The sequence below is a fragment of the Engraulis encrasicolus genome, chromosome 19, assembly GCF_034702125.1.
Source record: "Engraulis encrasicolus isolate BLACKSEA-1 chromosome 19, IST_EnEncr_1.0, whole genome shotgun sequence".
In the NCBI taxonomy this organism is placed as follows: domain Eukaryota; kingdom Metazoa; phylum Chordata; class Actinopteri; order Clupeiformes; family Engraulidae; genus Engraulis; species Engraulis encrasicolus.
In genome coordinates, this window is record NC_085875.1 from 21,065,289 (window position 1) to 21,080,246 (window position 14,958).

At 49.4% G+C, this 14,958-nt stretch overlaps 1 protein-coding gene across 2 annotated transcripts in view; it reads right to left on the reverse strand.

The window, feature by feature from the left end:
* The window catches only part of ccdc88c (coiled-coil domain containing 88C), a 103,241-nt gene that overhangs the window by 2,794 nt on the left and 85,489 nt on the right, over positions 1-14,958 (reverse strand). The window contains exons 28-31 of one of the 2 annotated variants that reach the window (XM_063183784.1): positions 13,127-13,324; positions 4,464-4,538; positions 3,832-3,900; positions 2,936-3,171 (exon numbers count right to left, since the gene is read on the reverse strand). In XM_063183784.1, the coding sequence (XP_063039854.1) occupies positions 2,936-3,171; positions 3,832-3,900; positions 4,464-4,538; positions 13,127-13,324 (578 nt within the window). The remainder of the gene's footprint in view (positions 1-2,935; positions 3,172-3,831; positions 3,901-4,463; positions 4,539-13,126; positions 13,325-14,958) is intronic. The other variant, XM_063183785.1, reaches the window with a different exon arrangement.

Sequence of the window (14,958 nt, forward strand, 5' to 3'; positions counted from 1 at the left end):
AAGAGGATACAAGTACTGCAACTTCTGAAAATGCACTCTAGTAGAGAAGGGCAAATCATTGAAGTGCCGTGGCCTTTGTTCTAGCCAGCACATGTTCTGATCACTCAAGCAGAATCGCATGTTCCACTGTGGCATAACAGGCTGCCCATTCAAGGAGAATAAGACCTAAAGCTGAACTCTTCATCTGAGAAAAATGTGTTTTTTCACAGCTCCTTTGGGTGATATGTACAGATACTGGAGACACAGAGAGAGTGAATTGGTGTGAAAATAAATGGTTAGTGTGATCAGAGGTGCCAACAGCAACAACTGATATCTGACTCCTGAGGACAAACATTCTGTTTATGTTGTTGGAAAGATGCTAGATGTTTTAAAAAAGCATCTAATGATGACTGCAGAGTCCTCAGTTGACCTTTTACGCTCCATCCTTCTACCCCCAACCCCTGCCTCAGAACATCCACGGAAAGAGCCAAGCAGTATTTACTATGCCCCACAGAAGTAAACAACATTCATTAGCCTGCCAAAACCAGATCAACGCCCCCCGTCCCAAACCCCACCCTGCCCCCCCAACCCAGAATCCCATCCATTACAAGCGAGAAAACTCCAAGCATGGCTCTTCACACAACCGCCAGCGACACCTCACCACAAACACATTTGTCAAATCACCCTAAACACCACCATCGATCCATCCATGCCTTCTCTCCAAGGGAAGGTCAGCTGAGCAATATCTTGTGTCTGAGAGTTTTTGGCTAGAATGGCCTTTTAGGAGATGTAATTAACATGTAGAAAAGAAAGATATCCTCTGCGCTCCTGCACGTCACAATCTGATACGTCACGGGAAAGGACTAGAAGGTGCAGACAAAGAAGAAAGTCACCAGAACATCTTAAGATGTGTATATTTTACCGTTTTAATGGGCAATAAAACAGTAAAATATTCACATCTAAAGATGGTCCAGTGATCTTCTTCTTTGTCTGCATGTAATTAACATGTTAAGGAGCGAAGGAGAATTCATAATTTGGGGTGGGTTTAAAAGACTCCTGGCTTGTGAAATAACATACCACTGATATTACACTAAAAGGAAATGACTCTGCAAAACAACAAAAAATGCGCCAAAGAGCGTCTGCTTGCGTGTGTCTATGTTGTAATAATTTTCATGACATCACTGTGCCCGTGAGAGGTTTTTGAGTTATCTGCTGAGGAAGGGAGCAGGCAAAAAGCGTGTGATCATGGGGTGATACAGAGGGCCATGACTCATGAGAGAGAGAGAGAGAGAGAGAGAGAGAGAGAGAGAGAGAGAGAGAGAAAGAGAGAGAGAGAAAGAGACAGAAAAAAACACAGAGAAAGAACTTCACACTAAATCAAACACCACCTCACATAGGAGGGCTTTTGACACTTCTGCTGTGCATATCCTCCATTAGTCATATACAGCCAGTGCCAAGACGCCCCCAAAGTTCCCAGTTCAAGGGGAGTTGAGATGACAGGAGGACATGAATGAAGGAAGCGAAGGACAGCACTCTTCATATTTTTCTTTGTTTATTCGCCCACGAACGTTTCGGGCAGAGCGCGTCTACTCCACTTTATAATGACAGGAGGACACTCATGCAGAGAGAAATAGGAGAAGATGAGGTGCTGAGAAAGGGAGTGCTACAAGACGAGAGAGATGTAGACAAATGAAAGAGACTGTAGGAGGAAAGAAACAGAGATTGGATTAAAAAAAAAACATAGATATTGACTAAGGAGGTCGAAAGAGGTTGAATAAGGTTTTTAAGTGGGAGCTTTTCAGTAGGTCAGGAACATAGGAAGGAAAGACAAAAATGAAGGGATGGCTAAATAGAGAAAGAAAAGAAGAGACCCAGGAGACCGTAGGTTTACTTTATGTAACGGATGCCAGCTAGTGCAGATTAGCGTGGAACATCAGAAAATCTCCCTCCTGACATCTCATACAGATATGCTCCTGATTCGCCTGCTAGAAACTCTGCTTTTACCCCACTTGATGGGGGATCTGCCTCCCACTTGAGAGGTCGTGGGTTCGAGATTTGGGTTTACTGTGATCACTCGGGTTAGATTTACACAATAAGGCCGTTATTATCATGGGTCAGGACCCAAAAGTGGGTCACCGAGCGGTCCTGGGTGGGTTGCAGAGTTATGGTGTAAAAATGTCTTTACTCCTCTCCACTAGTTGATAGACACTTTGTATGTCAGCATAAAATTCAAATGCTCATGCAAAACATAGGCTACAGTATGTATGTATGTATGTATGCCATCAAATGCATGGTTACATTTTTGATCATTAGAATCAATTGGCCAGCGTACGACAGCGTACCAAAAGTGATTGAAAGAGAGGTTTGGCAAATGGTCACGGAAGAGAGCGGAACCCATAGTGAGATGCCGAGTAAGTCGACCGAAAGAGTGAACGACCACTGCACTACAACACTTCCACAGTTGCACTTATAGACGGTTCCAGAAGGGGGGCCAGGGTGGGCCAAGGCTCCTGTAGAATTGTCCCCTGTTGTGTCCCCTTTCAATGCTCAATTTTGTTTTTACTGAAATAACTAAATAGAAAATATAATACATAATATAATATTGTTTTTTCATTAAATGTGCCCCCCTCAAAACACATTGAGCCTACCTCGGCCCCCCTGACAATTTTCGTCTAGCCGATTGCCATTGACTTTCAAATCTCTTCGAGACTTGGTCTGACCAAGAGCATAACAATTAACGTTTCCCAAACAGCATTGTTGACCCGCCTCCCTTGGTTTGCTACTGGTTGATTGGTTCCTGACAAAGTGGGTGGAGTTCCCGATTTTTCGGAAGATCAGAAACTATATTTACATTGCACTTGGCCTGACTAGAATCAACACCAAAGGTGTTGCGTCACTAGGAGGGCATGGCCTGGCTAATTTTGGTCTAGAACCATCACTGGTTGCACCCCCTTACCGTGGGGGGCGACAGTGTGTTGCTCTCCTGCAGGAACTCCTCCAGCGTGACCATCTCGCTCCCCGGGGACGAGGACCGGTGGCGGGCTGCGGGCCGCGAGGCCGAGCGGTGACCGGGAGGGTCATAGGGTAGTGTGGAGCTACGGGACATGGAGCCAGCGGCAATCTCGTGGCCCATAGCCATGGCGTCGTCGCTGGACAGGCTGGCAGATCGGGGCTGCAGGCGCTCCTGAGAACCTGTGGGTGGATGGAAAGAAAGAAGGAAAGAAAGAAAGAAAGAAAGAAAGAAAGAAAGAAAGAAAGAAAGAAAGAAGAGTGGTGGGGGTTGTTAAGGTCACACTTGCAACACAACAGGAAGAGACCACTAATAATGAAACTGAGTGGGAGTGGGAGTGAGGTAGGGGAAATACTACCAGTTGATGCCCTCAAAATGACCTCGGAAACATGAGCAACACTTTGTACTGCGGGCAGCCCCATGAGCACAAGTGTAAACTATGGCAGTGCCCTTGTCAAAACCCTGTAGAGAGTCAAAGCCTTGGATCCAAGAAACTGTCTGGTGAATGTCACTTTGGAGTATTAAATCGTGATATGATGTAGGCCCGAAGTGAGAGGAGAGGGCAAGGGTCTATTAAAGGCTTGCACGATTTGTTAAACATAAAACAGCTGGCTGGTGTGGTAATACCAATTCTAAACTAACACAATATCAATTTCATTATACACTCTTTCTAATGACTCATACTTCTACTACAGTAAGGCTGTGCATCACTTATTTGGCGCAGTAATTTAATTATCAGCATTAGTATGATATGTAAATAGTAAGAATAAGAGCATAGGCTAGACAGCAGAGAACAGCAAGAAGCCAATGCCAGAGACAGACACGCAGAGACAGACACACACCTCTGGGAGTGATGGGAGAGTTGCTGCCAGAGTTGTTGAGACTGAATTCAGCAGAACTGGGCCGGTAGCCTGTATGGAATGGGGGTGTATGGGGGGAGAAAGACGCAAGAGCGAGGGAGGCAGGGAGGGGTGATAGAGGAAGGCAGGGAGTGATGAAGGGATGAAGGAAGGCAGTGAGGAAAGGGATGGAGGGAGGGTAAACAAGAGAAACGAGAAAGCAGAGGTTGAGACCCAGAGAGGGAGTTGAGGGAGAAGCGGAGAAGCAAAGAAGCATATAGGTTAAGACTTTGTGGATGAGTAGTACAGGTAGTAGATACAGTACATAGCGCTCTCCCATGTGGTGTGTCTCCAGTTGTATAAACAGTAGAAAGAAGAGGTGGATCGCACTCGTCTTTTCTTTTCTTTGCAAGTCTTTTTTTATTTTTCACATAGCAGCAGATAAAGCCGTTTTTCTGCTGCGATGTGAAAAATAAAAAAGAATTACAAAGAAAAGGAGAAACGAGGGCGATCCCCCCCTCTTCATTCTAAGACTTTGAGCATAAAATGCAGCAGCAGAAACACTCAGGAGGAAAGAGAAAGACAGAGAAAAATTCCACAGACGCAGAGCGCCATCGATCCGTCGAAGTTCTCACCTGTGTTGCCATGGAGACCAGCAGTGTAACCGGCGTCAGGGGACAGGAGACGCAGGTCGTCGTCCGAGTTCAGGCCTGAGGGAAGAGGGGAGGGATTGAGAAAGGAGAGGAGAAGAGGGGAGAGGGACGAAAGAGAGGGAGAGGAGAAAGTATAGATGGGGGTTGAAATATGAAAAGAAGATTTGAAGAAGAGAGAGACAGTTTATTTACAGATTACTTTTTGCTGTATTTATTTACAGGTCATTCAACAGAGACAGCGTTAGTGATGCACACTCAGGCAAAGGACTGCAGTCTAATACAAGTGCCATGATGTTTATACTGTATTACCACATGCTTATTTGCATGCACTTGTCCCTTGAAGGGCTCGATTTAACATCCATTATTATTTACACTCCTACTATGCATACATTTATGACACATTAACAACATAACAGACAGAAAGCAAACAAGGAAGAGAAACTCATCTTCAAAGCACCGGACAGACACACTAGTAGAAGGAAGTGCGCACATTTGACCAAGATCTTTTTTTCCACAATGTGACATCTTAACTTTCTATCACACCAGCGCCACAAAGCCCTGCTGCCCAGCCAAGCAAAGCTTTCTGTCGGTCATTGACAAACTTCCCCCAGATATTATTTAAGACTTCCTGCTGTCTGAAAGTAACAATCATGGTTGACCTTCGCCTGGGAACATATGAGAAATGTACCATCACAATGACAGCCCACCACCTCTTACACAAAACCTTTCAGATGAGTCAAGCAGCTCAGAGGTGAGAGAGGAAACGGCTCAGAGACATAAATATAATCAGCTCAGTTGCATAAATATAACCGTTTCAGTGTTCTCAGACTAGCGGGGTCATTCCATGCCAATTGAAAAAAAACTCCACACACTTGTGTTTTGAAATATTCTGAAACTATTACAAGCGTTCCTTACTCACCCAAGAGAAAACATTTGTGCTTTCCAAATTACAGAGCAGGTGCACTATGGCGACAACTGACTAAAATCAACACCCTCTCTCCTATAAAACTAACTGTAACTGGGAAAGGATTCTACTTACTCTGGGGTGTATACGGAGCACCTGATAACATGATCATTTTCAGATTTTTTTAGACATTGTTTGAAGATTTGTTCAATTGACATGGAATGACCCTGCTGAAAGCCGTTCGTGAACAATGAGAAGTGCCGCTGACATCATGGCAAGTCAGGGCGCTTTTAGGGCTTGCATAGCCTGAAGCCAAAGCTGCTCTTCCTGAAAGTGTTTATGCGTGTACTTTTCCTGAAATCATCTGTGTTTATACACGAGGGACATGATTCGAGAGATTGTAAATAAACCCTTAATTAGGGCCAAGACACAGAGCACTTCATCGAGGGAAGCTTAATGAATGAAATCTTCCAAGACGTAGGAAGCTTCCTCAGAACATCTACATGACCGTGGGTTTGTTTTCCTGATTAATGAGCATTGCAACACAAATCCAGACTAAACATCTGTAACTAAGGCTTTCTTTTAATGTTTACTGTATACATGACACCACACATAACCGACCACCTCATAGAACACTTAAATAAAAACATCATTGAAGATGAAAAGGTGAATGGCTGTTCTATTTCGTTCCTTCTGACCGCCAGAGGCGGTGCTTTCAGCACTGAATATTCATCTCACGGATCAGCAGGTCGAGAATTAATATCAACAAAGTAACACGTGACCTGGGTGACGTCACCCGGTGACCCCCGTGTCAGGGGTTAAGACACCGGTGAACCCAGGAAGTGACGTCTTTCATCTTCTCGATTGCAGGTTTCGAGTTAATCGTTTGAGATTTTGGGATTGACCTGACGCTTTGTTCGTTTCGCACCCATGGGGTTGGGGCTGTGGGTTTTCCACCCCCCATGAAACGGCGTTGGTCGCTTTTTCCTTTGAGTATCTCTTTCACATTTACGATGTGTCCGACTCCGACTGAGTGTTATCCGCTCGGTGGAGGAGGGCTGGCTAGGCTACCTAGCCTGCCTAGCCCCTGGCTCGAGGCACTGTTCTCGCCGACTGGAGGCTAATAACTTGTCCTTTCCCGTGGAAGGTAGGCCGTTTTCTGATCATGTATTAACTGCTACCGCGTTATCTTCAGTAGTGTTTCCCGCAACTGGATTTGACGAGCGGTCTCGTGGCGTGATACGCTTTCGAGTTGGGATTAGGTATTAACGCCTGCCTGCCTATGTTGGCCATCGTTTGGGTAAGTGGACTGTCATTTACTGTTTCGATTTATTTTCGCGGTGTTTCTCGCCGCGGAATGTTACTATTACTGGGCGATTGTTGTGACACTCGACGCGAGCCCGGTTACTTGGGTTCGCGTGCCTGTATTTACGTTACGGCTTCATTGTTTGTTCAGTGTAGCCTGTCTGTACGGTTGCTCCGCGGGCCAGTGTGTTTCGCTGTGCCCTTGCACCGTTGGCGTCACGCTGCTCCAGAGAATCAATCTACAATACAATCTCTCTCTCTCTCTGGCTGCACTCTGCTCACCCCGGTTGTTATTCCTGCCGGGTTGTGTTCTTCACTGGTTTATTATTGTCTGTTTTCACCTGGGGTGTCTTCGCCCCAGAAGTGTATATTTGCCTTGCATTTCTATCACTGTGCTACTCCTGTCTGCCCATGTTATTGGCTGTGCTTATGGTATGTCCTCTATTGTGAGTCACTGGGTGTACAGCGCCTACCGACAAAGGTGTAGGTTTGGCTCGAAAAGTGGTGGGGACATTTCAATAGCAAATTGTCCAGATATGCTGTTTTTGCATTATATTTGCGAAAAGGTGATGGGGACAACCTAGGTTTATCTCAAAAGTGGTATGGACATGTCCCCACCATCCCCCCCTAAAATTACGCCCATGCCTACCGACTACATTGCAATGTAATGTACTTTTCTTCAGGACATTGCACATGAATGAACGTCTACATACGTACATATATGTAAATATGGCAGATTGTAACCCGAGGGCTAATTTCCATCTGGTGTCCAAAATAGGCCGAATCCAAAATGTTAATGTCCATTGTTATTTGCTTGTCAGCTTGGTGTTGCCGCCTGGCTGCTGGCTCCTGTTGGCTACACTTGGGGCGTCCTCGCCCCTTGTGTTTTATATTCGCAGTATTTGCTGGACATTGTAGTGTCATCTCCTACCTGCTGCCAACTTTTTACCTACTATTGGGGTGCCCTCGCCCTGTGGGTATGTGTTGTTTGTTTGTTCCCTTCTGTGTGTTGCAGTGTTCGCTTCCCGACACGGGACCCTCGTCTTGCCTGATTACTGGGTTTCTTCTTCACTGCCATTGGCTGTCCCAGCCCCTTCTGTGTGGTATTCACCAGTTGGCCTGGAGCTCTTGCATCGGCTACCACTGGGGTGTCTTCGCCCTGCTGTGTGTATTGCCTTGTTTACCTGTCGGCCCTGACTGTCCGACTGCTGGCTTCCCTCTCGGCTACCACTGGGGTGTCCTCGCCCTGTGTGCCTGCCTGCCTGACTGATGCATTGTCGTCTAGGCCCCTGGGACTGGTGCCTCTCCTGCCTGGAGCTGAGATGCCTGCGGCTGAGGTTGACAGATGTGGCCTGTGCTGCTTGCTCAGGTCTGCGTGCGAGAGCACTTACGGCCGGGCTGACGCGATTTGGCCCTCGGCCTACAGTTCCGCTGGCCACTGATAGAGTTGTCGGCCCTGTTTTGCCGACCTGCAGCCTCTGACGCACGGTGACCGTGTTTTCAAATGTGCCCTGCCTGCTAGCGACCCGAACAGTCGCACGCCGCCGCCACGGCTGTCGCCCTCTGCCACCACGGCTGTCGCCCTCTGCCGCCACGGCTGTCGCCCTCTGCCGCCACGGCTGTCGCCCTCTGCCGCCACGACTGTTGAGCACCGCCGCCACAGCTGTCGCCTGCCGCCGATGCCCGCACCATGCCCTCTGTTCAGGTGGCGCCGTCACAGCCCAGTTGCATTGCTTGTTGCATTGCATTGGCACTGGGCCCTTTCTGGGTGGGCTGGCCATGGGTGTTTTTCGCCCGATGGCTACATGTGAGTGCCGTACCTGCTACTGCTACAGAGTGAGTTTCTGGCCACAGGTGGCCTCCACCCTGTGGCATGCTTGTTGATGCCATGGCTACTACAGCTGCCACGGCGTGCCGCTGGGCCATACGCACCCTGCCATTCCGGTTTACATGGCTTGCTCGGTTGCTTCGCATGCTTGCATACTTGCTCTCTTGCATGGCTGCATGACTTGCATGAGACCGCATGTGTGCTCCCCGCTCCTCTGCTGGTCTCTACCATTCAGCGTCCTGCGACTGTCTGTCGCTCTCCTGGATACCGCCTGCTGTCGGCTGTTTCATCCATTGGCTTCTTGTGGACGCCCGGAGCACCTCAACCGCCATGACTACTACAGTTGCGCGTGTTGCTCCGCTTCATGCCCCTCTGTGTAGCTTGCTTTTCCCTACCTCACGACTGGTTCTAGTCGTTCTCCTGGGTTTGGCTGACCGTGGGTGTCTCCACCAGTCAGCTCCTTGCATGCACCGTTGGCGTTTCCGCCTGTACGACTGCTGCTGCTCTGGGTGAGTGGTTTCACACCATACCCTGTTTTATGCTCTTTGGCACTCCTGCGGGACTGTCTGGAGTCTGTTGGCCTTGGCCGACTTCACCGCGGACCGTTGTGATTACAGTTGGTGCCTTCGCCTCTTCTGCTGTGGCTTCGGTATGCAAGATATGCTCTGCGTCCTGTTGTCCGCTTTTGCCCACTGTCGTACGTCTGGCATGTCGTCGTCCTCCTGAACTGGTTGAGCCTGGGACTCTTTTGACCCTTGGCTCGCGGAGTGTGCCGTTGGGCTTAAGCCTGTGTATGTCGGCGTTGCTGCCCTGGGTACTGGACCCAGGTGCTTCCTTCATTGTCCTCGACTGTGGCGCGTAGGTCGACTGCTGCACGTCGTCCCCCGAGCTCTTGGGCTATGCGTGGACTTACCATGGGCTACTTAAGAGTGCCATTGGTGCCGGCACCGCTGCAGCTGCGGCTGCTACTGGCATGTTGGAGCGTTACCGCTCCTTCTCCCATTGTTCTTCATGTTTCCCCACTTCATGTGTGGTATATCCGGGGGTCAGGATGCCACTCTGACTGCTACTGCTGTACGGGAGTGACCCCACTCCGGGCTCTCCCTTCGAGTTTTCGGTGGCTTACGACTGTTCGCTCTGTTGGCCTCGCTATGGATGGTCTCACATGAGTGCTCTGGGCACCGGTGAGCGTACACGCCCCTACGACTGTGGATTCTGCATCTGGCTGGTTCAGCTTCATGCTCTGCTGTCTGCTGCAGGAGCATCGCAGTTGGCTTGTCATGGGCATCTGCGCCGCGCTGGGCCCAGCTTGTTGACGCTTGGACTGTTTACGCGTCTCTGCTGCAGTGGCTGTACCTACTACTGGTTACCCTGCCTGTCCCGCCTGTCTATACCCATGGCCCCTATGTGGCCTTTACTGGTGTTTGGCTGACCGCGACGCTGTGCGCGATGGGTCGACGATCAGGCATTGGCCGGGCTGCGGGAGGCCTCCATCTATGGCCCTGCCGGGTATTGAACCACTTCTGACCGCCCTCCTTGCCTTGCCGGTCAGGGCGTTGATCTGGCGGGGTGCACTGCCCTGGCCACTTAGACACGTCGCAGATGAGCTCGTCTGCGAGGTCTTTGATGCAGCGCTGCGTACGACGTGCATTGGGTTCTTGATGTCCCATGTCTTGTTGGCCTTCTCTCGGCCCCCATGGACCGTTTTGGGACGCCCCCTGTGAGTTCTCTCTGACTCCTGGTTACTGGCATTCGCCTGTCTGGCCTGAGTGCCGGGGCAGAGTCACACAAACCTTGGCCGTGGTACGGTGATTGGTTTGGCTTGCGCGACACCCTTGTCGGGGCCTTGCTGGAAGCAGTCTGCTCTCTTCCGGCGGCCCCTATATGTCCCTTTTGGTCCGTCCGCTTTGGGCAAGCCACGACGCGGCTTTTGTGTCGCACCGGCCGTGCAGCCGATGCTGCATGTGGTTTTGTTTCGCTCACGCTGTTGTTCTCGACCTGGTGCGCTTTGTCCTGTTCTCGACATGCAGACCCCCGGCCGGGTGTCTCTAGGCGTCGATTTCTGCTTATGACCAGCGTACTTGCGGGCATTGGAAGTGGAGGCTCTCCTTCCTTGCTCTCCGCCCCTTCCAGGTGTTGGGCATGCCGACCTCGGCATCCCACGTTGTCCCTCTTGGCCTCCGCTTGCTGAGGCCTCTTTGGGTTGGATATGCCGTTATGGCCCCTGCCAGGTCCTACTGTCGCTGACTGCTCTACATTGCGTCTGGCTACCATGTCCGCCTTCGACCCTGGAGGTGGAACTCGCGTCTGTTCCGCTCTGCCCTTGCGCCGTGGAGTCATGCCCACTGCTGCTGCCCTTGCGCGGTGCGGTCGTGCCCACTGCTGCTGCCCTTGCGCGGTGCGGTCGTGCCCACTGCTGCTGCCCTGGACGGTTGGTCTGCGGTGGCAGTCCAACACTGCCTGCGACCTGTGGGCCCCCTGATGATGGCCGTACCTTGGATGAATGTAGGGACTGGCCATCCTGATTGCCCTCAGACGCTCTCTGGCCTGTCTTGCGGTCTTGTGTGGAGCGGGCGGCTCATCTATCATGTGCGCCGCCTTGAGTCCTTGCCCTCTCTGGGCCTGTTACAGCGGCTGCTTTCAGAGGCCGACACTTGTCTGATGGGCATGGGAGCAACTTCCTTATGGGCGTCCAGTGCTCTGTTGTTGACCTTTTCCGTGGTTCGCCTCTTCCATTGTGGCTCCTCCCGTTTGTGGCACCGGGTGGTATGGTACCGCTACGGGGTGGCACAGGTGTCCCCGTCAACTGCTATGCTAACTGCTTACTTGCTGCCCCTGTGGTTCTCACTCAGGGAGCTCGTGGATCCTTTGGGCCAGGTTACACTGGCTTCCATGTGGCCGTTGGTACGTGCAAGGACGTGTACGGCACGGCCTCCTCGGCATCAGGCTGCACCATTGCCTGGTTTTCTTAATGTTGCCCCACATGTTACTGTGGTGCTGGCGGTGGCTTCAGGCCGTCTCAGTAGTACTGACGACGGGTAGGCACTCCTCATGACTTTGTTGGTATTGGTCATCCAGTGCTGAAAGCACCGCCTCTGGCGGTCAGAAGGAACGAAATAGAACGAAGGTTATGTATATAACCACGGTTCTATGAGTTCCGGATGACCGCCAGAGCTTGGCAGTCACTCGGAGTGTGTTCGAGAAGATTTGCCAAGACGTCACTTCCTGGGTTCACCGGTGTCTTAACCCCTGACACGGGGGTCACCGGGTGACGTCACCCAGGTCACGTGTTACTTTGTTGATATTAATTCTCGACCTGCTGATCCGTGAGATGAATATTCAGTGCTGAAAGCACCGCCTCTGGCGGTCATCCGGAACTCATAGAACCGTGGTTATATACATAACCTTCGTTTTAAAGGGGGCATAATTTGGACATTGATTGACAAGATATGTATGTGACCGATTGACTGTGGTTGTGTGCGAACAGTCAAAAATTCATGAGGCAGTCATCAATGTATTGATTCTGATTCACCTTCGCCATAACTAATCACTGTCCCACTTGTAAAAAATTGGTTCAGTGATTCATGCAGAGCACCCAACAGTACAGGAGCATTTTGTATGCTGGCTATTGCAACTAACCAGGACACTGATACTATATCACAGGCATCACATCACCGAAGATGACGGCCACAAAAAAAAACTTTTTATCTTATGAGAAGAGATGCTGTAGCCTGAATGACAGATTGGTTGCAGCGGTTAGTGAATCTTTCATGAAGAAGGCGTCACTGCATTGATTTCCTGTCAAAACACCCAGCGATCGAAGCACACTCTTCAAAAGATGCGTGTGGTAGAAAAATGTAGTAGACGACAAGCCAAACTTCTTGCAGAACATTACATATACCTCCATCCATGTGGTGTGGTTTGTGTGTGTATTTGCAACTGTGCATATGCAAGTACTACACAGTATATTGTGTGAGTGTGGGAAATGCAAGTGATGCAGAATGATGCAGAATGTTCACCGCCACATCGCAGGAAGACACCGAAGAAGGCTTAGGTCAGAACACCTGTCTGCCTGTCATGCTATCCCAGTGAATACATAACATGAATAACATTGAATGCATAGCAACTATAACAAGGGCACTGATCCAGTTGCTCATACAGTACCTGAAGACCTTTAAAGGGACACTGTGCAGGAAATGGCCAAAAAGGGTACTGCAACTATGCTGCTCATTGAAACTGGGCTGCCAATTGTCAAATTTGATCTTTACATGAACGTTTTCTAAGTAATAAACAAATATTTTCTAGTATGGTCCAAGTAGAGTCATTTTTGCAGCTAAAAATGGCTATTTTTGGAAATTCAAAATGGCAGACCATGGAGCAGATCCCTCTTTTCATGTATGAAAAGTGCAATTTTCCCAGTCTTATTTGAATACTTAGAATTTGATGGTGGTGGTAAGTATTCATGAAAAGATAACATTATTGAATGGGTAGCATGAATTCTGGAAATAAACAACAAAAAATCTCACAGTGTCCCTTTAAACAAAAAAAAACCCACTCTGAAGTTGAGTACACTTCCTCAAAAAACCATTCCGTCCCACCACAACTTACCTCTTGGCCTTCTGCCCATCCTGGAGTCAGGGGCGTGGTTGATGGGGGTGGAGCATGACGGGCCGCCGCCCACTTCTCCCACGCCCTGCCTCCGCCTGAGGGGCAGGTCCTCCGTGCCGTTCACGCTCTCGTTACTGCCCCCTGGTGTTCGGTACAGGTCCCTGCTGCGCGATGGCACCATGCCGCCATCCTTGTAAGCTAAACATGGAGGGAAAATAAGGAGAGACACGGTGTCAGCCATATTTGTTAAGGTGTTCTAATGGCATCAAAAGGATGAGGTAACGAGCACCCTGCTCAACAGGGGTATTGAGGGGGTGAGGGTGGTGGAGGGCGAGGGTGAGGGCGTGGCACAGATACAGCAGGCCTCAGACAGGTGTTGAGGCCTAGCGGTGGGCACAGACGTTGAGGGTGTAAAAGAGCTGGTTAGTGCCAAGGGAAGTGGGTTAGTTAGTGCAACACAACGGCAAACACAACACATTCAAGACATTGAGAAGAGGGCCTCTCGGCCCAAGAAAGAAGCTTTTTTTATTCCCTGTATTTACCCAAGAACGTCCCATTGAACTCCAATATCTCGTCTTCAGCTCATTTGTTTTCAGCTGGATACCCCTAGCTAGAAGGACATCTTGGAGCCGAAAAGATTTTCATCACAAAACCAAACAATGATCCAACATAACATTTGGCCCAAAATGGCCTAATGCAGGAAAAAGAAACTATGACTTAGCATTTCCTTAAACAGCTCCACAGTTCCCTCAGCTATGACAGAATTCACCACGACAGCGGATGATGGCAAGAAGGAACATTCTAAGTCATTCATGCATGGACAATCTGATCCATCTTTTTAGCCTAATTGTAAAGAAGCACACTGCTTTCTGTCCTTGCATAACCCCTTTTTATGAATAGGGCCAAAAACCTTTCACGTTCATTTATGACGTCTTCCAGTCTCTACTTCCAATCTTTTTTATAAATATTTATCCTTCAAACTCTGATCTCCTCATGCCTCAGTGAAAACACCTCGGCCTCTCAGCTGGTGGAATAACCAGTGATTCTTGAAATGGAAATATTCCTGGATGAGTGGACAGAAACTCACAGGGGCAGAGCCATTCAGAAACACACATATACTGTACAATCATGTGCAATGCGACACAGAAATGTGCGTATATGCACACACACAAACACACACACACAAATGTACGTACGAACACACACACGCGCGCACGTTCACACACAACTGAGTGCGTAAAAACACACACACACACGCACACACACACACACTCTCAATGGGCTTGGCCCACCAGCTATTGTGTTGACAGAGACATGACCCCTAGGACCAGCCTCCAGCCACCCAGCAACACAGAGGAGAAAGAGAGAGCTGCATGGGGAGATGGATGGTTCAGTTTCCAGGCCGCTTGGCTCTGGACGTACCCGCCAATGAAGCATGGCATTGGGCAGTGGTGCGGAGAGGTGGATCAGCTAACATCAACAACCTCACACCCACTCTCCCCACCCACTGCTGGGGAAAACTGGGAGACGGGAACGGAGAGTGTGCGTGGGTGAGCTGGGTGGGGTATACTGTGGGGTAATGGAGGTATGTTGGCTGGTAAAGATGGTGGTGAAATGGTAGTGTGCTTTACCACTCAAATTCTTATTAAACAGCCCCTGTTATAAATGAGCTGTAACCAGAATGGCAATGACCAAGTCGTAATGTACGTATTACTAAAGACTCAGTGCACCGTCATGGTGGTGTAGTATTGTGGTAGTAAAGCTTTTTTCAGTAACTGGTACAATGTTCCAGTGGAGGAGAGGTGTGTCTCAAGGGGCTACGGACATCTTGA